Genomic DNA, 25273 nt, shown 5'->3' with positions numbered 1-25273 from the left:
ATGTCCAGTCTAGTGGCAAGTGTGGGTTTGATTTGTAGCCTCCCTGCTGTTCACCATTTGGCTTCATTCTTATGGGGATCCATATTCTTTGTCTGCCTAGCTTGTGGAATGTGGACAGGGTTAACCAAAAAAATGAAGTCTTTGTCCTTTCTTAATAATTTTGAAGTTAACGCATTGGTTCAACACATCAGTGAAAAGCCTGCCTGCGTGGTTGCAGTACAGTCTGTGTTTTTGACATTTTGCATTTTGACAAGTTTGACATTGAAATATATAATGGAGAGGCACAAGAGCAAGACTGGCTTCCACTTCCACTTTCAAAGTCAAAGCTGCAGCTACATTTTCAAAGATAATTGAATGCTGGTTGTTAGCTGATAACAATGGTACCAAAATGTGTGAGACTGAACTGAATAATCATTACAGGATTATCATTACATGCACTTTTGATGTCAATAATTATTTGCTTCATCTGGGTTTTTGAGCTCTTATCAACAGGCATTTTAAAATATTTCAATTTTTAACATTTCAGATGTTTCATTTTAAGAAATTTAAACTTTTAAAACTGTAGCAATTTAAGAAATAAATAAAAAAGGTCCTGCATAAAATAAGCATACATAAAATGGATTGTTTCAAAGCAGAATAATCTGGATTGGATAATCTGGCCTGGAGTTAATCATGGTAGTTAATAATGAAGGTTTGAGACTATTTTTTTTTTTGCTTTTTGACAGTCTTTTCAGTGAAAATATACTTTGTTTCCAGTTGTGGTGGATAATTTAAATTGTGCAGTTTAGAAACCATTACATTTTGTGTCACCTCAATACTACTTTGGAATTAAAGCTTCCTTATTAATCATAGTATTCTATACTTTTCACATTAAATATCATCCCTTACATAGATCCATCACAGGGAGACAGTTTTTAAGTGTGACTGAAATGTATTTCTGGGAAGTTTTTGCAGTTTTGCCAAGCAACAAGGTATCTCACTTACAAACCTCCCAAGATATTGCTGTTATGTCAGTACAATGTTTTGTGTTTTCAACCCATAACACAAGCAATAATTAAAGCAGTAATCCTTGTTCATCTTGGATTTAAATTAACTTTTCATTGCTGGATATTTTCATCAGTCAAACTAATCTACGTAAATTGGATTTTATCCCTTCTTATCCCTTTCCCCTTTTTTGTAGCTGGCGTTTGCATTGCAGGTTGGTGCAATTGCAGTTGGGAGTTCAGGCTGTTTGGTAAAACAGTGCACTCTCCAGTCTGAGCCCTCATTCCCACTTTGAAAACGGCCTCTCTTTGAAGCCAGGCTGGGAGAGTGATTAAAGCAGTCACTAAGCAAATTAGCATGTCAAAAGCTCTGAATCAATACCAGCCCCCCCGAACCTACTCACTGGCTCTGTGTTGGTTTCGGGCTTGGGGTCTCCAGGAAGCCCTAGACAGCTGGGCCAATGAGGAGAAAGAGGTTGTCAATAGAGGCCTACTACACAGACAGCTTGATCTAGCTACAGAGTGCTAATCCAAAAATGGCAGGAGTAGTTCATTTGAAAACTGCCCAAAAGGGAGAGGACCTGCCACAAAAGCACGGGGTCATCCTTGTGCTTATGGAGACGAAAGAAAGAAAAAAAGTTCTCTGGAACAGGGAATGGCATTCTCTGCAATGGTGCTTTTTCCACCAAGGCTGTATTTGAATTCCGGCTCCGATTTTTCCATTTAAACAGGCTGAAAAAGTAATTTTTCACCAGTTTACACGCACACTGTACTTTATTTTTCTGTAATGATTTCTTTTAATTAACACTGTTAGCTGCACATAGTGTGGTGGATCACTTCTTTTCTAAATGCAGATGGAACATTTACAAGGCTCCCCCCAAGTTTTAACATGCTAGACAAACATATTTTTGTAAGTAATACAGAACATAGAAATATTTTACAGGGATCGGAAGAAAACACATTTTTTCCAGCTATTTGTAAACTGCTGAAACTGTAAGGGGCATACTTTTCACAGGCTGTTTGGTTGCGCCCTACTGCCTACTCTTTTGTTGTTGTGCTTCTGCTCTAAAGGTGTCTTAGCAACCTGAATCCTTCGGAGAGGTTCAGTGGGGTTGAAAAAAGGGAGACTTACTGAGAGGGGTACCTGTGTTTTTGCTACCCTTTGTCAGGTGCATGGTATCGCCCTTTTCTTAGAATACAGCTTCTGCTGAATTTGAATTAGGCAGCCATTCATTATGGGGGGCAAAAAAAGTTTCCTTTGGCATCTTTGTATAGGTGTTAGACTTCGTTCAGATGAAACTCCAGTCCAGATTTCCAGCTCCTGTGGATGACAAATGCTCTTTATATTATAGTGTTTCCAGTGCCCAATGTGTGATTGGGTGATCAGAATCAAATGAAGAATCCAGGTGCTTGAGGAATCTTTAACAGTTTAAGGAATTTTGATTTAAAGCATTTATAGTATGTATATACAGGTATTTACCACTTCTAGCATGTGTTTAATACCTACATGTTTCTGCCTCACCAGGGAACCCTTGCCCAGTCTTCAGGGCTGTAAGTTTTTTCAGAGGAACTCAAGCAACTAAGAGGTTTACTTTCTTGCTGTACTTGATTTAAGTCCACCTTCATTTAGGCTTCTTGTAATTGCTTAGACCGTAAGAATGGTTACAAACATGAGTAGGCCATTTGGCCCTCCTGGCCTGTGGCGTGTCAGCTGGGAACTTTGATTTCACAAAGGGGCTGCCTGCAGTTCACTGGCAAGCTCTGTAGATGTGTATGGAATCTGAAAAGAAAATTTAGTGCCTAACTGAATGGATGTTTAGGAGCCTTTTTTGGGACCGCTGCAGTGTTTGTATTAGTAGGATTTCATTAGTTTAATTCTGGACCGCTCACCTGGAGCATTTTCACTAGACAACTCAGAGAACCTGCTTGTAAGCAAGAATCTTTTTCTTGAGTTCTTTCCCTTTACTAAATCCCCGTGCCTGTTTTAATGATGCTAAGTTGCAAAACCTAGGGATCTGAAAATCAAGGTATTCATCATGTGGCTTGTCAACCTTCTGGTAGTAAGTGGACATTCTTTTTATTTTCAGTTTTTGACATAAAATGTTTATGTGTTTCTGTCCATATTATTATTACATGCCAGTATGCTATATGCTTGTCCTACCTCTTTCGAAGGCTGTCTGTATGTAAATAAATAAATGCTACCTATATGTGATTTAAAAAAGTTGTTGGTTATTTACAAATCAGTGACTTGTTCACCTTTTAAATGAATGGTTTGCCATGGGAAACACCATGTTACATTAAGTGTTGTTTCTGCAAAGCATCCAGATATATGTTTCATGTAATAAAATACTGTGATGCTTCCATCATATATTACAAACACCCACATTTAACATAAAAATTGAATATTCGAAATGTTAAAGTATCTTTCCAGTGCAGGGCATTTTTGAAAATTACGATTGATGCTGATTGAAAACAATTTAACAAGTGTTTCTCTGTTTCATCTTCTCCAATTTTTATCTAAGCAGACTAAATCCTTCAAGGCTGTAGGTGGTCTTTTACACAGTGAAATCCCCTTGGAATCAAAGGATTTGCAGCTAATCAGACACTGATTTATGAAAAAAAGACCTAATCTGATCGGCTAACGTTTCAACTGGATGCACATTTTAATAAGAAAAGACTTCAATCAGAGAGACCTTGCTTAGGCAGGGTGCATAACTTACTTCTGTAAATATGATATATAGACAATTATCCTTGGATTATGCAGTTGAACTTTAGATAGTGGGTTAGAGGAATTATGTACATAGTTTGAGACATACTGAGTATTGTATATATTCACAGGCTTGTTTGTTGCAGAATTTAGCTATGTACGTTTAGGTGTGAATATAGAACTTATTATAACCCATATTATAAAGATTATGTCAAAACATCAATCTCATATAAATTTTGATATGACATTTCATGATTGTCATGTTCTATAGTGTAACAGTTTAAAGGAAAATATTCTTTAAATTCCAAAACCATTTGTTTTGCATTTAAAAATGTCCTCCTCTTTCTAAAAGTGAAGACACAATTTGAATGAAAAAATATTTTTTTTTTTTTACGTGATGTGCTTTTGCTCATGCGAAAGGTTGAAATCAGTTGCTCTTGGGTTTTTTTTATACATTTATTGCCTTGTAAGTCATGACCCCTGTTAGGAGAAATCAATATTATTGTGCTTTCCAAAGGGTCACGAGTCTAACCAGTCATTTGCATTGCAGTCAAGTTAAATGTACATTTTAAAATTGTGCCAGTTTCTTTATTTAATTTACTTAGACCCTTATCATTTTGCACAGGTGCCAGACTGGCTGAAGAAAAAATAATAATATTATTACTAGTTTTACCAATATCTACATATTAATAATTGCATTTGATTAATAACAAGATGCATTAGCTTTGTAACCTTCTTTCACAGAAACCCATTAACCCTGATATCATGTTACACCAAAGCAGTCAGGTTCAAGTAGGGTAGATCATGGGTTAATGATGGCGGTTTGACATAACAGCTGACACTGTTTCAGTGGGGTATCACTTCCATTCAAAGTAATGACCTAATTTCTTTTAATAAGTCCTGTGATGCAAACTACGCTATAGAGGTCAGAGTATAGCAAGCACAGGGCTCATCTTATAAGAATATTAATTTTAAGACACCATTAGCATACACCTGTGAATTTTATAAACTGTGCTCCAGAAATTGTATCCTTGATTATAATTTAAAACAAGCCACAGCGCATTTTAAATAAACAGCTAGCTCACTTTCATAAAAACTGATCATTTTTTTTTAAATGAACCTTGCCTCCAGGCAGGTGCTAATTAGTTACAATGCCACAGCACTGTCATTTTCAGGGCAGTGATAAATAAACTGCATATAAACATCCTTTAAAGCACTTTCAGTCTTGAATGTGGAAGGAAACAGGAGACAGAATTGTATAGCATTACAGTACTGTTGGAATAGAGGGCGTTCAGGTCCTGTTTCTTGAACATTTTGCTTCTGCCCCATACGGTTTTACCCATTGCTCTTTGCAAAATGAATTCTTGATTCCAGATTACCTTAATTTTTTAACTGCTCCAAGAAGAAGAGCAATCACAGCATTCTGTAACGAGAAACTGAAAATCTGAGGTGAAGTTAGAAGTGTTAGTGAGTGCCTGCGAAGGACAAGGAGGTTAGCAGCTGTTTAACATACAAATCATTTAGGCTGGGGAAGTGTCAGAGTGGGCATTTGCTTACCCAGGATGTTTCACATTACTTACTGCCACACCTGTCTGGTAATCCACATGAATGGAGTAGTCTATAGGAGATGGTGTGTTCCTTTGTAACTATTGCTGAGTTTGATTTTTGGCACTTTCACAGAATAGCCCACATATTGTCAAACAGTATGCAGGTGAAACTTAGCCCATGTAGCTCATGATTTCCTATTAGCAGTATGTTAATGAGTTATGCCACCTTCTAGAAAGCTGTTATCAGTTGGCTTAAGGCAAACATAATCATGTACTTAAAAAAAGCACACACCTATTTTGTGTTTGCACCTACAGATGTGCATTTTTAAATTAAATTTACACAGAGCTCTCACCTTGTATCAGCAAAATGAAGGAAATACCCTGCTCAGCGTTCGCAATGGATCCTGGAAGGCACAAAACAATTTAGAAGACAATAGCCCCTTCCTTAAAGTTATTTACCTCCAGATTCCCGAGGTACTCTGCATGATGGCCCGGCCTCTTTCATCGCCGCGGATTGACCAGCACAAAGCTGAAGTTAGCTTTGTACCCTGCAGGGCTGTATCAGCGATCTGCTGGGAATCACTGAGCTACAAGTGTTTGACACACACTTGGCCTCCATTGTGTTGAATTGATGGACAAACCTGATCAGTTTTAGGTTTGTTTTCTAGTGCTCAAAGATAAGAAATGTGTTGTGCTCTAAACAAGAGACAACAAAGGCATCAATATGTATATATCAATAAGAAACTCTGTGTATTAACCATGCTTTAGTAATCCCAGAAATGTGTGTCAACGCATTATGCTTTTACCTTAAATTCCTTAAATCACCTTAAATTTGCTTATCCGCAGTGATTGTTACATTAATAACACTGCAGTTATTCATGGTCACCTGCTGCTTTTTTCCTTGTAATTATCAGTTTAACAGCACCTACTATTGCATTTCTGCTATTGTTCTACAATGCCCCACATCTACCCTGTGTCCATACCCAGATTACAAAAGGTGATGAAAGTACTGCCTGCGGGCCTTTTAACTCAGAATAGGTGAGGGGTACCACCCTGTGAATCTGGCACTGGTAAGACAGGAATCCACTTTCCCCCCCTGGGCAAAACCTTGCTGCACAAAGATGATTCTGTTTGTTTTGTGGCTTGTAAGGTTAACCCTGCCACTGATACAGGAAAGCCTCCTGGTGCCAACCTTTCATGAGCACAACAGCAATCTTTGTGATACCATTGTGCTGATAGTTGCGCTAAATTAAATTTAAATATGTTCCATTCAAGAGGAAAAATGCTGAATTCATGTGAATGGGAACACGATAGGTCCACCTCTACTGCTGAGAACCCCCGGCCTCCCCAAAACAATACCACCTTCGATTGTTTCCGTGTTGTCATTTCTGGCGAAAAAGTTCCAAATGTCTCAGAACAGTGTTTCAAACACATTATGTGCTTTTAATCATTGCAATAATGGTGGATACACTTGGAAGCACAAAGCATTTTCTTTTTAGGGATAGTATGCTAGACAAGTGTTCTTTTGTGTCTGCCATTTGCAGGCAACATTCGCCTACCAGCCATGAGTGCTGTCCTGTATTATAAGGGAGTCATTATTAATCACTAATTGCATCTCATGGAACGCAAGAACCATTAGCTCTGCCTAAGAGGCAGCCCTTGACAGATAAGATGTCTCCTTGTGCCGACAATCCCCCATTGCAATTGGTTGAGGACAGTCCTTCGGCTGGTGATTTCTGCCTAATATTCCTCCAAGAGCATCGCATTAATCAGCTATCCTGCTCGTGACTACACACTTCTTTTTCAGATCGCCTCGGAAAAAAAACTACCTTTGAAATTCTTTCGGAAAGATTATAGCCCACAGCCAGCTCTGCTCTTGCAGTTGTCATTCTTCATACAGATTGAACAGTTTTTGCATTCACAGAGGGCTGATGAATGTGTTCAAATAATTTCCATAAAGCCAGTATAGAATTAGTCTAAAAACTGTCTGAATCAAAAGGACACCAAGGCCCCATTTATTATGGTGGACTTGAGGAATTTGTAGAATTAATTACAGCTGTACCTACAGTTAAATTAAAAGTTTCAATTTGTCCCATTAAACTTTAAACAAACAAGGTTTGGTTATGTAGTATGTCTTTTGCCTTATTTTCTAGAATGAAAATATGTGAACAGTTATAGCTCAGTTCATTTCAGACTTTTTAGTATAAAGCCCAAATAATTAACAGACCTCAAGTAATTTAAACACTGTTTAGGTTTCATATTAGTCTGGACTTCATCCATGGAGAAGCTGATAAAGTTGGGCTTTCAAAGTGGGTTCTTATGAACTGTAATCAAGTAGTTGTGATCGAATGGAGATGATAGCCTCATTGATTTTTCCATTGATATCCAATTGGTCTTGGGATTGCATGCCAAATACAGACTCAAGTGTAAATGAATCTTTACATGCCTATTGAATAAAACTAAATTTATAAATAAAATAATGACAGGAAGGAATGTTAATGGCTTCACTCCGGTGTGTAATTTAGCCTAAATGATGAAGACGTTTATGATTGATACAGCAGCAGGATGTTTGCGGTACTCATTAATATGCCATGAAACATAAAGATAAATTGGTTTATAACTCATCAGTGTAAATCAGCTCAGCTTGAAAGAGATGAGGAATTTACCTGCAAGCTCTTATGGCATCCAGCCCATTTTCAAGGAAGCAGTCCTCTTGAGAGGAGAAAAAACCGAGGATAAAGACTGTACCAGTGCCATGAGCTGGCCAGCCTTCTTCACCCTCAAGAAAGAAAACCGATAATGCTTGTGTCAACAATGACTTGTAATTGAAAGCACTGTTAAATTACTATAGATACAGTATCTAGTTAAGATTTAGGGTTTAATACGTGGCTAGACTCAAGCGGAGGAATTCACAGGCTCAAATCCTAAAGAGTGGAAAGGAGACATAAATTATTTGGGAAAATGCAAAAAGGAACAACCCTTTGATGTGGTAGAAATTAGTTGTTTGGCTGGTTTTGGTCATGTAGTAAGCATGCCATCGTTCTCTTTTATTCCTGATCGGGGGCTTTATATTCGCACACATCAACGCAAGGTACAGGCCTTTCAAGCACAGGATTAGCACGATGGCGGAGCCTTCGTTAACTCTGACAAGGTCCTGAAAAGTTTTAGTCACAGAAAGGAATGCTAAAATGAGATCGATCCAGGAAGAAAGAGAAAGAATAGTATAAGAAAGACTGAAGTCTAACTAAGCAGCGCCATTTGGTGAGCCCAAAAAGCCCAGTGAAGCCATTTGTGCAGTCATTAGACTTTGATCTCAGTTTGCTGGTCAGGCACGAGAGGTGTTTTTGTCTTCCTGAGAGAAGTGTGTGTATAGTAAAAACTGAGAGAGCTGATACTGGATGCCCCGCAGCCTAGCGGCATCGCTGTCAGAGCAAACCTGACAGATAAATCAACACGAGGCAGACGTGTGATAGTCACACAGGTTCTTCCAGAAAGAAACTTTATTGTTCAGACCACCCACTTCCACCCTTCAGACTTGCTTGTCAGTCTTGCCAACTAATGTTGAAATTAACAGCGTTGATGTGGAAGCTACGCTTCAGCTTTGCTTTTAAGATCTGTTAAGTAAATCACTCACTGCAGTGCGAGATCTCTTTCTGTTTTAACAGACTAGTGGGTAGGGTCCATATAATGGAAGGGACTCATGGTTAAGCATAATGTAAACCTTAAATAACCTTAGCTGGTTAAATGTATTTTTTGCAGTTCTTTGTCAAGGCAAGCTTTTGTTGAAGTAATGGTGTTATTTGAAAAGGGATTTTTTTCCCTTTTCTTAATTGCTGAGGAAAATGCAATAATGTTTCATTGCAGCCGCAAAATGTGAATTTTGGTTTTAATTTTTTCTCTATTTATTTTGCCATCCTTCTTAAATTGTGTAAAGAAAATGCATTTCCCCGCTTTCTGATCACATTGAGAATAGGTGAATGAACAAATCTCTAAACGGTTTTGAAGCCTTTAAAAAGACATTGTTCCCTTTGTTAGAAAGAGGGTGGATTAATTGCCCTGAATAACACGGTGGACGAAAGTAATTACACCCGGCCAGAATGGCTTCATTTTCAAAAGGAACTCATCAGTTCAATCCTGTATCAGCACCCTCCTTCTCTCACATGACCGCAAAAAAACATTTGTTCCCCTAACTACCAAACAGCTTATGAGAGCATTGTCCCCCAGGTATTAGGATGGCTACTGGTGTGCCTGTTGTATTCCTGACAACAGGGACTGGAAAGAGTGATGTCCCAGTCAAAAGTAGGTGGTGCAGGGACAGCTGGACAATTACGTCTGGGTGAACATTTAGGCCCAAGAACAGCTGTACAATGAGATAACTCCAGCTAAAGGCTCATACTGTGGGGCAGATAGATATTCAAAGGCCTATGCCTGGACAATCATGGCCCTCAATTAACTCACACAGAAATCTCCCAGTAAAAGAAATTATCAAAACAGTTGGAGTTTAGCTGCACAATAAAACCAGCCCCACAAAGGTCACAACCTAACATATTTAGAATAAAAGGCAAGGTTTTTGTTGTTGCTGAAAAGAAAAAAAAATCATCATCCCCTTTCTCTGCTCCTGAAAGACAAGGCCAGCATTCTAATTAAAAAAGACATTTAATCTTTTATATCTGTAGCTAAATCAGTGGATAGGAATCTTGATTTTATATTGTGAAAAACATTTTAAGATTTGGGATAACAAGGAGCATAGGTTTAAAATGTAAAAACAAATAATTTGACCATCATTCCTAGGATGAATCTGAACCTTTTAGTTCTCTTGTTAACCTAAAGTTGTCCCTCACATAGTTTACATACATCATGAAGGTCATTAAACATGTGTCTTGCTATCACGGTAAGCTGTAAAATAACTCAATTAATCCTAATATGTTACATGTTGAGGATGTTTGAGAGGTTAGTTTACAGATTGTGAAAAGAGGCTTTTTGGCTGGTTATCACGGATTGCTTGATCTTTTTTATATGAATGCAAAACGTAAATGTATGGAAATTATGTTATGCATAAGGAAGGTTAAACTGTGTTTTATTAAGGACCGAGCATAGTTGGAAAAATATTACACAGACATTTTACATAGTGTTTGGTTTCCAAAAATGATCTGAATGTTTTTTTTTCTTAAAAATCCCTGTCTTGCATTTTGGGTTCTAAACATATCTTCTTAACAACCATCTTGTTTGACTGATAAGCCTTACACACCAGATTTGGTTATTTTCCAACCATGTCTATATGCATTCTGCAGCTGATTTTGTCTATCTTAGTTGCGGTTTTTCAGTTGAATTTTAAGGCTGAAACAGAAAACACAGGGGCTTGTGTATTATTGCTGAAAGGCAGCTTGAAAGTTGAACCTTTGGCAGTTATGGTTGCTCGAAAGAACTGGAGTCATAAATTTGTCATCCAGGTTACAGCTTTGAAACTAGGTACGGTCAGAGCAAGGGAGTGGAATGCACTGTTGAAAATTGTTTATAGCTCCCACATAAAAACAAAGAGACATATATATATATACACACACAGTTGGTACATTAATTCTTGTAATGAATATTTTACAAAAAATGTTTTTTTTGTGCAAAAGAGAGATTGAACACCTTATTGCTTGTCTAAAAAGAAGTGCTGAGGGACGTTTCTGATAAGGGTGTACAGCATTCCAGACGTATCATTGCTGGAGAAATTAGGGTCATAAAGAAAAGTTCAGCAATGCAATACCGTCTTATTCAAACATTCCTGATACGCCTATGGCTGGTGTTTGATTTTACAGATTTGCTGCTGAAAAATAATTGTCACAAGGAGCCCTTTTACAGGAATTTGCACGAGGCCATATAAAGAGAAAAGCAATATTTTGATCAGCGTGTTTGAAACATAAAGTGGTCATCCCACACACCATTCCATTTGCCTTCTCCCAGAGACGTCTTAAACATGTTGCAATGTATTTGTTCAAGCTGTGAAAAAATAATAATTCTTTGTTTTGTTTTTTTCTCCTGAAGCTTGCAAAACTGGCTACTACAGAGCCCTTTCATCGGATGCATCGTGTTCCAAGTGTCCACTGCATAGCTACTCTGTCTGGGAAGGGTCTACCTCCTGCACCTGTGATAAAGGCTACTTCAGATCAGAGACGGACCCTGCTTCCATGCCTTGTACAAGTGAGTCACAAGCATATGGGTGTCCAAATAGTAGTTAAAGTAGGTACTGTAGCTGCGTCAGCATGTGTAGGTTGCAAAGGAACAAGTAAAGGTTTATTCCAGGCTGAAAAGAGAAGAAAAGAAACACAATGTTTCGGCCGTGGAGTCAAAGAAGGCTCCACAGCCAAAACTTTGTGTTTCTTTTCTTCTCCTTTCAGCCTGGAATAAACCTTTACTTGTTGCCAAATAGTACTTATGCTGTCATCGCCAGTCAGATTATTTTCATGTGGCTCTCCATTAGTTCAGAACAAAAATAGTCTAAGCAAATGAAGCTTGAATCTCTCTATAGCAGCAAATAAAGAACATTTTCTAATGAGCAGATTTGCTGTTACCTAAAGTTCAGCTAATTTCTCAGCAAATATGAATGCGAGAGATTTATGATTGCAATCAAAACATTTCCGGAAATGTTAAGGTGATCCTGCTTACACAGAGGTTAAAGCCGATAGCCCCCTGTCATCCTTCTAAACTATAACAAATCCCGTGGTGAAAGTATAAAAGATTTTATTTATAGCTTGAAACACCTTGATGTTCGTGACAACTTAAAGTCCAGGCCTTTTCACAACCACAATAATCAGGTGTGTGTTCCTGCTCATTATCCCCTCTTTAACGGCTAAATTCTCATTCTTGGGTGCATTTAGTAATCAGTTAGTTTGACAGCGCACTAATGAAGAAATAAAACACTGCATCAAGGATTCATTCCTTTGGTCAGAGAGAGACTCTGCTTCAGTGGGTTGAGAAATCAAGTTTTTATGCTGTGGAATTTTGAAACCAGACTGCACCACATGAGAGCTTTTGAAAGAAAAGAAGTGTTGAGTGTGTGAGGGAGGATTTCTGTGTCGCATTACGAACGATTCCTGAATTTTAATACAATCTTACTGTTGTTCTTAAGACTGAGTAATAATGATTGGATTTGAGATGGAATTTGAGCTATTTTTGTAACTGTGGTTATAAAAGTCATTTTCTTTCACATAACACACATAATAGTTCATTCCCCTGCATGGTTCCCACTGACGTCTGATTTGCATTGTTGGAAGGTTGACCTGCATGTGCCTTGTCTGCAGCATCCACTTTCGAAAGTTTCCTTCCTCATCAGTGTAATGAGCTGTAATGACATCAGGGTTAATCATGCAAAGGGCTGGGGGACTCCCAGCTTCACTGCCAGGATATCACAAGAAGGTGTCCGAGCAGCTCTGTCCTTGTGTGTTTCAAGGTCAAATATGAAAGTTGTCACCATAATTAAAAATGTGGTCGCCCACCGTTCTGATTTCGTTCAGGTCAACAATTAGAACATGATGAAAGAATAATTCTAGCAGCGCTTTTTCTATGCCTTTCATTTCAATTGCCATTAAATTTATTCCATGCTCCGTTAAGCCCCCCTGCGCGATTTCCAGGTATTACAGTTGCTATTTAAAAATAAACTGAATGAATTAGGCAAGTTTAAATTGATAAAAGAATTAATCCGCCTTTGAATTTAAGGATATACATATTAAAGGAGTCTTATTTGTTGAGGCTTTATTGTTTTGTATTAGTTATCCTAATGGTTCTTTCATATATCCATATGGATACTGCTTAAAATGAGTCTCTGCAGGTCATGAAGTAGTGAATTAATAAGTGTTCCAGTGTAACTCAAAGATTAATAACGGGTTTGACTGTAATAGCAGGACTCATGCAGGTCAGCTTCAAGGTCTGCTTTCAAACTAAGCACCTGAGAAGTGTCAGCAATTAGTGTCAAGAAGAACATACACATTTGTTAAAAATGCGAAAAGGGTGACCTTATTTTAGATTTATGGGTTCCCCTGTGCTTTGTTTACATGCTTACAAAAACCGTCAGCACAGTTTCAAAAATGTGACAGTCATTGATCATATTGCTGTTTTTCCCTGGTCATCCTTCTGGTCTGGGGCAGAAGTCAAGGTTTAGGCTAGGGAATTGAAACTGGAATGTGGTGTCAAGACAGTGACCTAAACTTCATTGATATCTAAGTAAAAAGAATTTATATTCCTAGCTTCCTTTTCCTTTATGTTTTTTCTTTGTTCAGTTATTAAATATAAAACTGTGTAGTCTGACTGATAGAGGAGTTGCTTTTAATCCTGTATTTTGTCTGATTTATTTTGAAATACTATAATAAGTATTTTTACAATACTAAACATAAAATTAGAAACCCCATTCAGAGCTAACTGTTAGTCAGTTTGGGACAGTCTGCATAAAGACCATGCGATAGCTTCTTTATTATGCATCGTGGGCTTAATGACACGACATAATTAATGTTTCAGGAAAGGAAATGAAGGCACATCCGCTGGTCATCTTGGTTCGCTCTTCCATTAGACGATTCTTTTTCTGGGTTCAGCTCCAAAACCAGAATTGAGTCTTTTCTGTGTGTCCCACATCCCTCACTCCCACCTGTCTGTGCTTCATTTTCCGCCTCACTGAGCTTTTGTTTTGACACTGCTACGCTCTGTCCCACATACTAATTACTGACTTTTGCTTCCTAAGAGAAGAGACATTGTTTGCTGACTTTTTTTTTCCTCCCCATGTGAACAGAGTGGACACACAGCTTGTCAATGTTTATTATAAAAGCTCCGTGCAACAAATACAGGCTAAAAAAAACTGAACTGCTGCCACAGTTAGTATGGATGTAAAGAATGCATTATGTGACCTACGGGTGTCCCTGTTGAGTTATTCTGTTGGCCGTTTTCTACACAAATTATGTTTTTAAAGTGCTCTGCTCATAAGACAACATGAAAAACAAGGCGAATATTGAACTAACATGGCTATCCCAATGTTCTTAGTATTGATATTAAAAACGGCATAGTGGTGGTCCCATTTTTGTAGTAGAAATAAATTGCGGGACTAGGGCTGCACAGTGACCCAGTTGTTAGCGTAGCTATCTGGCAGCACTTGGGTGCTGGGTTCGATTCGTGTGCAGCTATCTGCATGAATGTTAAATGTTCTCCCTGTGTTTGCATCAGTTTCCTCCTGCTGTCCAAAGACATGCTGGTAGGATAACTGGCTTCGGGGAATGTTGGCCCTGGTGTGCGTGTGTGCGCAGGTCTGTGTGTCTGCCCTGCGATGGACTGGCGTCCTGTCCAGGGTGTACCCTGCTTTGCGCCCATTGCTTGCTGGGATAGGGTCTGACTCCCCCATGACTCTGTATTGGATAAAGAGGTTAGAAGATGGATGGCAGGCAATAACTGCCTATATCACAACACACTGTCTTAATCATTTTTTGCTGCCCCTAAAATTCCACTCCTCTTTCTCCAGGGCCCCCTTCTGCTCCTCAAAACCTGATCTCCAATGTGAACGAGACCTCTGTTAATCTGGAATGGAGCTCCCCCCAGTACACAGGAGGCCGGCAGGACATCACCTACAACGTGGTGTGCAAACGCTGTGGCGCCGACCCCACCAAGTGTCGGCCCTGCGGCAGTGGGCTCCACTTCACTCCCCAGCAGCTCAGCCTGAAGGGCACCAAGGTCTCCATCAACGACCTGCAGGCTCACACCAACTACACCTTTGAGATCTGGGCGGTGAATGGGGTGTCCAAGCAGAGCCCCAGTCAGGATCAAGCCGTGTCCGTTACTGTGACCACCAACCAAGCAGGTGAGCCCTGTCTGTGTGTGAGCCAGACTCCTTTCACATTGCAGATATTCCCAGCCATTTCTCCGTATGCCTCATTATTTTTCTTTTTTCAACCCTGCGTAATTGCAGAATTCTAGAAGAATTCAAAACAGAGAGGTTTGAGGCGGCTGCATAAATACTTTGTGTCACTCTGCCAAAGTATAATTGAGTTAAAAAGAACAATATAATAGATTAGCATTAGAGCTTTTTGTTTTTTATTTATTTTTTCCTTGGGCACGGCACTCGGTTCATTTCTAAGTTTTAGTTTGGATGTTCTTTTGGCGCAATTTGATATGGAGCACAGACCTTTTGAGATTTGATGATTATAAATAGTTGGTTTGGATACATAGATTTTAATAATAAATGAGCTTAATCTCAAAAGATGCCTGTAATAAAAGTGATGAGGTTATCAAGAGTGAAACTGTTAGACTTCCATTTGTTATGTGACAGCCCAAGACTTTTTCTTCCTTAGAGCTATTTTATTGGTGTAATAGTTTTGTTGTACTTTTTAATGTAGCATTTAAAGTAGATCATAAGTTCTTAATTTATGTTTGAGAGAAGGAGTCGTCTGTATGGACTAAAGCAAAATCTGTTTTTTATAGGAAGTTTAAAATTTTAATTGCTGCTTGTTGGAGGCTGCTTGATGTAAGCACAGTGGAGTGATTTAACTAGTTCCAGAAGGCCTGTAGGAAAGCGTATGATGATATTAACTATTCCAATTGCAATCAGTGCTTAATTACCAAGGGTAGGCAGTGCAATCATAGATTTACAATCCCTAAGTTTGTTTAACAGTGACCAGTCATTTCCAGCATGGAGACAAGATCTTGAGCACACATATTGTGGGCAGGAGTTTTCGAGCTGCTTTGCCTGGGTCAACCTAATGCTTGTACTTCTACTGCAGTGAATAAAGGGACCCCTTTGGAAGGAAAACAAGTACAATGCCAAATAAATAAAAGTTAATTATGTCAGAGACCAGGGATTTGGCCAGAGACTTGTTCTGAGGTCTCTCCAATGGGTTCTCTTCCAAGTCTCTTCCATAATAAATCCCCTCTGAAACTGGAGCACAGTCCTGTTCCTTGCATGAAGCAGACCATCAAATGAGGCTAGGCTAGCGGGATGAAAGCACTTTAAACTAAATATATGGAAGTCCTACATGGACAAATATACATGTAATGAAATATATATATTTACATTACCACACAATATGATTGTGCCATTAAATTCCTTATCATAATGGGGCAGTTTATGATCTCACTTTACTTCATCATCATTTAAAAAACTCACATTGTTCTATTTTTGCCTCCTTTCCCAAAAACCTTGATCAGGGATGAGGTTACAGCTTCTGGGACACAGCAGAGCCCATTGAGGGACATTCTGAATTTCGCCATGCACAATCTGTTTCATAAATCACACATTCCCTGATGAACTCCCAGCCCATTAAAATTATGGTGAAGTGGGTTCTTGCTTTGAAATGCAACAGGCTGTAAATGTGTTTTTTGTTATGTTTATGAGCCGTAGCCTGGAGGTACAAGCTTTGCTTACAGTTTAAACAGCAAAGTTGCACACTTCCCTGAATGAAATTCCTTTCTCCAGCCAGTTGCTGGAGACAAATCATACTGATCTGACAAATGTTTAGTTTTATGTAATTAGATAAAATCTCTATATGTTCTGTGCAGAGATAAGAGCCCTTATACTTAATTTCCTCTAAGAAAGTTGCTTGTTAGTTTTTGATACTGTTCATAGTTCTTAGTAAGAGAAGCACAATGATAATGTAGTGCATACATTTTTGTTTATTTTGTGTATAAAAAAAGATGGCAAATGACCAATTGATTAGGCGTATATGTAGAAAAATTTAAATCTTCTGTTTTTAGGCTACATTTATGTGTTATATTAGAAACCTACAGCAGCACTTGAATCAGCTTTGGTATTGGTGAACACAGCCAAGCATTCATAGCTTTGAATATGTCCTGTGCAATTACACCTCAGATCATTACGGGCAGCAGTCTGATTGATCTGTTATGAATAGCAGCTTTGATCATAGTCATTCCGTGTTGTATCTACATAATTGTAAATATACTAGTGATGTCTACAAAAGAAAATAAATAATCAGAACCCACGAAAAGATATCCCAAAATGTTTTTCTATCCTGTTTGTAAAAGCACAATACAGTTCAAATAGGTGCTTACAGGAATCTTTTTAGATCTGTCAATCTGAACTGCAATCAAAGTTACTGATCTGAAACTCAAAAGTTATTAAACCCTTCCGCAAACCTCCCGAGATCATGTTTTTGTATTGTATTCTGGTCTTCAGTCCCTTGGCTACTTACCTCTCCAGTTAGAAAGAGACAGTTCAGATTCACAAAGGATAGACACCAAAGAGCGTGCCTTAGGCTTTGCTTCATCGCCCTCCTTGGGCTCTTTCCAACAGTCAAGAAAAATCCTACCTTGCTGTTCTCTTGGGAGACTTTCCAATGTGAACAGTTTTATCAGATGGTAATTTGCTATCCAAACCAGCAGTAACACTGCTCGGGTAATGAAAAAGCACTTTCCAGTACCTACTGCATGAAAATAAAACACTCTTTTTTTAGAAAATAAATATAGCTGCATCTGTTGTTGACTGGTCTTTTCACTCACATTGCTCTTTTTTTTTCATTGAGTGGTCACATGTCATGGCAGTTGTTTACACAGAACAATTGCTGGATAGCATGAAATTTAGCTGGTTTCAATTTACCTGGGGTAAAAATTTGCTTAAAGTGTCCTATAATTTTAACAAAGACAGATATGGGCTTCTATACAAGACCACGTGCTGTAGTTTGTTAATTTCTATACAGCTCAACACCACTGAAATACGTCTTCAGACTTTAATCTTCAAACTGCTCTTGTTCATTTAGCCTAGAATATTTTCACAGCCCTTGTAATCCACTCAGTACTGTGACCGTGGATGAAATTAGCAGCCTATCATAGAAGCTGTAATGAAAGCACAACTGCAGCGTTTGTCTGGTTTTTGAATAAGCGGAACAAAGCATTTAAAGAATCGAAGTTTCAAGTTTCTTTGCATCTCATAACTTGGGAGTATGCTTTGTAAGTGCAAATTTATGCAAGGCAGTGTTAGTCTTTTTGTGTTTGGTTCTAGCCTCAGTAATAATGGTCAAAGCTTGAGGAGAGCAATTATTCAAATATTTATAGTCTTCAGTTTCTTTGTTTCCATTTTGTAATTTCAAGTATATAAGAATTCTGACTCCAATAAAAATCGAAATCATGGGGTGATATTTTAGCTTCTTAGAGAAAAACATCCAAACAGATTCCTCATTGCAAGTCATGCAGATTCTGTGATTATTACTTTTCAAAGAACTTGCAGCCACAGTTTTAAATAGATTGGTAAATATACAGTATGAGGGGATATCAAAACCCACAAAATCTTTAACCTTTCATGCTAGAATGAAACAAGATCAGAAAATAATTCTAATTTCTCCCTGATCATGATAAATGTGTAAATCACTGAAAAAGAAATCCCACATTATTTTGTCATCTGCAGTCCCCTGGAGCTTCTCAATTTCATTTTGTTGCAGGATTTGTTATGACATGATTGATCTCAGGAACACAAATGGTGTGGTCTAATTGTTTAATAGAGCCGTAGCACATTAGACACCGGGATGACATAGCCTGACTAAATCTATTTACTGATGCACAAAAGTTGCTTCCTGGAACATGATCAATGATACATTTCATGTGAGTGAAGGCTACTTAAACCCAATCCCTCGTTATAAGCCGTGATTTGTTAGCATATTTCTGGAAGTATGTTGTTAAAAAATAATTAAATGATGCTTAAGTAAAAATCACGCATTAATCATCCACATCAGTCCTAACAAGGCCCAGTCATATTTCTAGCTGGCAGGCAGTCTTATTGTGTGAATAATATACTTTGTGAGGAAGGCAAAAATAAAGCTTTACAGATTTCTATTCTGCAAACATTCATTTGTCCCAAAGCACTATGCATTCATGGATTTTCACATTTTATTTTCCAAAACATTTAGGATACCTTTATATAGCTGGGCTGTGCAAGTCATGTGTGTACCTTACCTGTCAAACTAGAGGAGCTGTAATTGAAACAGGCTTGTTTTCCTGTTTATCCGAAGGCCCTGATGTTAATCTCAAGGAAACGTTTGCTGCAGACTAGCATGTTTCTATTGGCAAAATCCTGAGGTATCTTTATATAAACGTAAAGAAAGGCTGGTATTAGATGAACTTTCTAGCATGCAAACTGAAACAAAACAGGCAGTGTTTAGGTTAAACAGAGTGCAGAGAGAACAAGGAATGCAGAACCTAAACTTCATATCAGAACACTAACATCTGACAAGCCCTGCTTTTTTCAGGCTGTTTCTCAGCATGTAGCTGATATTTTCCATGGATTCGCTGCATAAGTACAGGATTCTGTAATACTGTTATATAAAACTGATTTTTTACAAACATCAGCTAAAACTAAGAAACATAAGAATTAAATAAACACAGGACAAAGGATCTGTAACCAAATATTTGTCAAAAAGAGGAGACAACTGCAGTGTAAATGAGGTCAGGTCTATAAAAAGATTCCTTTACTAATCATTTGAGAAACCAGCCTCCTAATTAGGTTTACCCTTTTGGTCTTGTGTTGCTCGTCACAGTTGTCACAGGTGTATTGTCCGTTTTCCCTGGTACCTGTCCTCCAAGCAGGGCAATCGAGCACTGACTCTGGTGTTTAGGACGAATAATTACCTAGAAGCAGTCATCCAAAGAGCACAAGCAGTATACTCAAACAGAGAGTGGGAGAGAAAGTCCTGCCACATGCCTTTGGTTCTCATTGTTTTGGAACACATTTCACTCATGGTTGCCTCTAATTGTGCTCCGTTTATTTCCTGTTGGTATTTGCTTGAGTTGACTTAATGGAGCTCATGTCACAGTCTGTGGTACTGGGCCTGGGCCTGTGAAAACTATTCTGACTCATAGTCTGTTGCATTGAGGAAGGTTATTACCTCTCAAGCCTACAATACAGCCAGAAAACCCCACAAGCTCTCAAAGCAAGGGGAGAGGGGGCAATAAACTTTTACAAGGTGTTTAATTTCAGGTTGTTCAGGAAGTGAGAGACTAGAAGGGGCTTTGTACATAACTGCAGGGAGCACAGTTCTAATTCCAGACAAGTAGAGAAACAGATTTCAGTAAAAGAGTGGTTTTGTATGACTGTCTCTTTGAACCAGTATTAGACCTACCTAGTTGTGGGTGTGGACAGTTTTCGTAAAGGCATCCTCCCTCCCGTATTGTTTCAGTCCATTGATATATGTTTGTATAGCTTACAGATTTGCTAGATATCCTCTTTCTCACCCTTCATAAATGAAAGATCAATCAATAACCGAATACCATCTAACTTTATTACCAGGAGGTGTAAAATAAGTTTAGATAACATTTTACATTTAAATGAACAGCTGTAAAAGTTCCAAAACAAAACCACTCCTTGTTCTCCTGATGATCGAAAAAGCTCCATTAAGAATTGAGCCTAAGTCTCAGCCTGATAACAAGTGCAGTTATTCAGAAAGTCAGTTTCTCTGCGGTCAGGGGTCAGTCGGTTAAGTCAGAAATCAATTAAACTCTTTCTTCACAAGGGTAGATCTTTTTACAAAAGCCAACAAGTTGGTGAGAAATGATATAAATGGTTTGTAAAAGAAAAAAAAATATTCCATTTAGTCAGTCTATCAGGAACTTAGTTATTTAAAATGGTGGGTTATGAATTGTGAAACTGGTGATTAATGCTCACGTTTCTCTCAGTTGTTTGTTGTTTAGGAGATAACAAACTGGAATTTCAGAATAATCAGTCACCAGTATCAAGAGATTCCTGTAAAGGAATTGGTGACCACTCTTGAAATTGTTTTTTCTGTTTATTTCTAGCCCCTTCTCCTGTTTCCTCAATTCAAGCTAAAGATATAACAAGACATACAGTCTCCCTCTTTTGGCAAGAGCCTGAGAGGACTAATGGAGTCATCCTGGAATATGAGGTCAAGTACTACGAAAAGGTAGGAGTCACAGGGCACCGTTTTTTAGTGTGCATTTAGAAAGTATTATGTTCTTAGAGAGTCCTGCATAAACAGTAAAGAAAACAACTAATGGGAACATGGTAATACTTAATTTTGTTAACATTTTGGCTAAGAGGAATTAACTTTACATCCTGTTCAAATAAAGGATTAAAGATAAATAAGGATTAAAGTAGAGATGCAAAACAAAGAAAGATAAATAAGGATAAAAAAATCCAAAAATCTCGCTCCCTTCTGTGAGTCACTCCCCTGTAAACCACTAGGGAGAAAGCAGATGCTCACAGGGCGTTTCTTTGTGGCTAATATATATGAAATACTGAAAATTCTCTGAGATGCACTGAGGGAACGTTGAGGCTAAATTTGTGACGTTTTTGTCAGGATCAGAATGAGCGGAGCTACCGCATCGTGAAAACAGCGTCTCGGAATGCCGAAATCAAGGGCCTCAACCCCCTGACGTCCTATGTGTTCCACGTACGTGCCAGGACTGCGGCGGGCTACGGCGAGTTCAGCAATCCTTTCGAATTCATGACCAACTCCGGTGAGTAACAGCGAGCAAACCTGCTTACAGTTCATCCCGCCTGAACAGTCTGTTTTGAAAAGCAGCACGATGCGCTTTCTTACACAAAGATTAAGTCTTAACCAGAATTTTTTTGTCGATCCTTGTATCCCGCTGTTGATGTCGCTGAGGAACTCGCTGAACTGTAGTGCAGGGTTCGAGTTCTGTTGAGTGTTTTATTACGTGAATATCTGCTTGAATCTTTTACTGTAAAAAGTGTATAACTGCTGTGGAAGTGTGCCATTGCTCTGTGTTTCTACTCTTCGCTTTTATTACAGTTATAAAGGCCTTGAGGAGGAGAAATGCCATTGTGTGCATTGCCTTAGTAGCCTGGAATGGTCAGGTTGGGCCTTAAACCCAGCAGGGATGTCAGTCTAACCAGCAGTTGTTGTCTTGTGCAGTTCCGTCGGCCATCATTGGTGATGGAGCCAATCCCACAGTCCTGTTGGTCTCCGTGGCTGGGAGTGCTGTTCTCCTCATCATTCTCATCGCGGCCTTTGTCATCAGCAGGAGGTATGTCCCCAAGCTCCACTTTATTCGTTTATAGGCTGGGCTGTTTCCTACATTCCACTGTGGGAGTAGGAAAGGATGGAAAAAAAAAATCTTCGGAGTAAATTGAGGATTTGCATGAAAAAGAGCACGTTAGCATGAAAATGCTCCTTTCTCTTTCTGATGAAATTCTTCCTCAAGTCAGTGTGGAGCTCTCCAGAGGCCCTTGCAGCGATTCTCTGCTCTGTAAAGGGTGACAGCTTCTCTGTTCTTGGACTTTTGACGGAATGTAAACAGGGCTTAGCGATTAATTGTCACGTCCATTGCCAGTCCTGTGACAAAAATGGTTTCTGTTGCTTGTGTTTTCCACTGGGATGTTCTTTTCTGGAATGCTTAAACCGCATTCAATGAGAAAATCCTGCACATTGCAGTATCCAAGGAAAGTATGTCATCAAGTCCTCAGTTATAATCATTGATGAAGATTCTACGGTTTGTTTTATGGATTGGTACGATTTCCACTCTAAACACTGTCTCTTGTACTGTTTTTTTTTAAAGTATGGCAATTTTATAAAATCACAAGATGTGAAATAAAAGGAGGGACAATCTTCAGTGGCAAAGTGGTAACATGTTGTCTTGTGTCTTACAGAAGACCTCTGGCATAAAGCAGATGCATTAAGCAGAATTTTTATTTCTATTCAGAGTACATCATTAATTGAATACAAAAGAATGCTGACAAATACCATTGTAGTCGTTTCACTCTAGACCCACATACATTCCGAGCTAGTTCAATATGTTTGAAGTTGACTTTAAACACATATGACGAGAATACAGTAGTGTAAATGGGAAATTCATGGTTACATTGATGCCCGAGGCCTTAATGTTCCATCCATTCCTCCTGATGGTTTTATTATAAGGGACAAGATTGATTGCACGATACATTGGAATTTTAATTACAGACGCTTGCCTGAGACAATCAAGCAGGTCATCTGCCTCCGTACATCGCTTCTGCGGGGACGATGAATACAGCTTGTGGACTGGGCCTCCATGGATCACTTTTTAGAAAATGAGATGTCAACCTCTAGGCCCTATATTGATTCTCTTTAGTATGGGCTGTAAACCTGTCAAAGGGAGGAGCACAGAGCGGACTGCTACTCATTTGCTCTTCGGCCCAGACACAGCTCTGATATTGCTATTGTTGTGTATCCATCTTGCTCTGGAGGTGAGCTCCTATTTGTAATTCCATTACGTGATCACCGAGCATGTTGAGATCGCACTGAAACAGCATAACGTGAGTGCCTTCTGCAATAAAGATCATGTTTATTAAGGAGTGCTCTCAGCAACGTTTCAGAAATTCCTTTCCCATTCAGCACAGCCGGCATCATTCAGTAACAGGTAGTTGTGTGACGTGTTACTGCTGTAATCATGCTGTAATTTGCCCAATGGGAACTGCAGTGTGTGTTCACAGAAAACAGGATTCAAAAAATGGATTTTACAGGAAAATATCAAGTGCCATTACAGGAATAACACAGCAACTAAGTAAGCTTAGTAATCATCAACACTGGTCGGCTCTAATTAAAGCAGTCACTGAGGTCAATGATACGGGCAAGGAAAATGAAAACACATTTGGACCTTAACAAGGCTGTGGTTTTCACTGTAAAGCATTTCTTGTTCAATCAATAATTATGCCATTCTTGGAACTGTTTCTATTTTTACTATTCTTTCTGCACAGACCTTTTTTTTTTGCTGCTGCTGCTGAGTCTTACAAATATGCATTGCATTAATCTTGTCCTGACACTCTGTGCTGCTCTGCACATAGTTTTCAGTAGATGTTTTGCTTGATTATTTTTGTGTGGTAATATGAAGGGAATGCACACTCGATAAAAGATAAAAGATGAAAGATAAAAGATGATAAATTATACTTCAAGAACTTTATCCAAGGCCTTTATCTTATAAAATAAGAAAATAAGAATCACACCATTTTCATTGGCTAGGCTTTCTATAGTATTAACCAAAGTTATACTGAACAGAGGACACGAACAAAAAGCTTTTAGTTTAAACACATCCTCTATTGTTCTGGAGTATTTCAAACATCCCCAACTTTTCGTTTATTGGACCACTTCGGAATATCGTCTACTTTTCACAATGAAAAGGCAACCTGTTACAAAGAGGCGTTTATAATTCCACTTGTTCTAAGAATAATTTAAAGCAGCGTGCACAACAAAGCATTCCCTTAACATTCAACCTCCGCCCTCCCATCATCATTACCTGATGTGTCTTTTGTGAAGCACATTGTAGCACATTGAAGCCAGGAGGAACCTGGGGAGGAGTGTACAGCCCCTGGGGCATTTCAGCAGTTTAGGCATTACTCCGTGTCTTACCTGGAACCCCCCTTATCTACCACCACCCCAACCCCTTTAATTGACAGCAGAACACGACTGCCCTCCATAAGCCCTCCTCGGGTTTTTTTTGGTCAGGTGAACTGCCTTCTGGGATTTATGCTCCAACCCCCGGCAACCCCCCTGCAACCATTTTCAATGGGCCACTGTGTGCTGTTAGTTTTCCTTTTGTGATTCTGTCCCAGAGAATACCGCATGGTGCCCTGCTGCCTCTGGCCTCCCTGGGGTCAGCAGGTGACCGTGGAAAAGGTGGGGAGGATGGGAGGGGGGTTTCTGCACTGGGGCTGTAATTAAAAGGTGGCATTCATCACAATGGGAATGTTTGAACAGTAATCTAGTGTGTAACATTTTCTCAAAGCAGGTGGTCTCGCATAATTTGTTTTGGGGGGGGGGGGGAAGGGACTTGCATCTTGTTTTTTTTTCTTGTCTTTCCTTTTTCATTCATGTCCTCTCTGTTTTACACTTGCCCGAAGAATGCAAAACCGCATGTTCTCCTCTTCTTTGAATTTTTAGAGGTTTCCCACTTAGTTTCAGAGACGAGTTCTGTTTTTAAAAGAGCAATCACTAAGATCTCGCTGCATGGCGTGAACATCTTTTCCATTAACTTTTTTTTTTATTTCTAGGAGAAGCAAATACAGTAAGGCCAAACAAGACGCAGATGAGGAGAAGCACTTGCACCAAGGTAATACTTGCAGTGCA

General features: G+C 38.9%; 1 protein-coding gene across 2 annotated transcripts in view; it reads left to right on the top strand.

Annotated features, from left to right (window-relative positions):
* Positions 1-25273, top strand: part of epha4l (eph receptor A4, like) — a 44638-nt gene that overhangs the window by 9462 nt on the left and 9903 nt on the right. For both annotated transcript variants that reach the window (XM_088913139.1, XM_088913136.1), the window contains exons 4-9: positions 11268-11423; positions 14722-15057; positions 20991-21115; positions 21512-21671; positions 22091-22202; positions 25198-25256. In XM_088913139.1, coding sequence (XP_088769265.1) covers positions 11268-11423; positions 14722-15057; positions 20991-21115; positions 21512-21671; positions 22091-22202; positions 25198-25256 — 948 coding nt within the window. The remainder of the gene's footprint in view (positions 1-11267; positions 11424-14721; positions 15058-20990; positions 21116-21511; positions 21672-22090; positions 22203-25197; positions 25257-25273) is intronic.

This window comes from Atractosteus spatula, chromosome 4, assembly GCF_055471065.1.
Source record: "Atractosteus spatula isolate fAtrSpa1 chromosome 4, fAtrSpa1.hap1, whole genome shotgun sequence".
Taxonomy (NCBI): Eukaryota; Metazoa; Chordata; class Actinopteri; order Semionotiformes; family Lepisosteidae; genus Atractosteus; species Atractosteus spatula.
The sequence above is the reverse complement of the archived record's forward strand: the minus strand, read 5'-3'. Positions and strand labels throughout refer to the sequence as shown.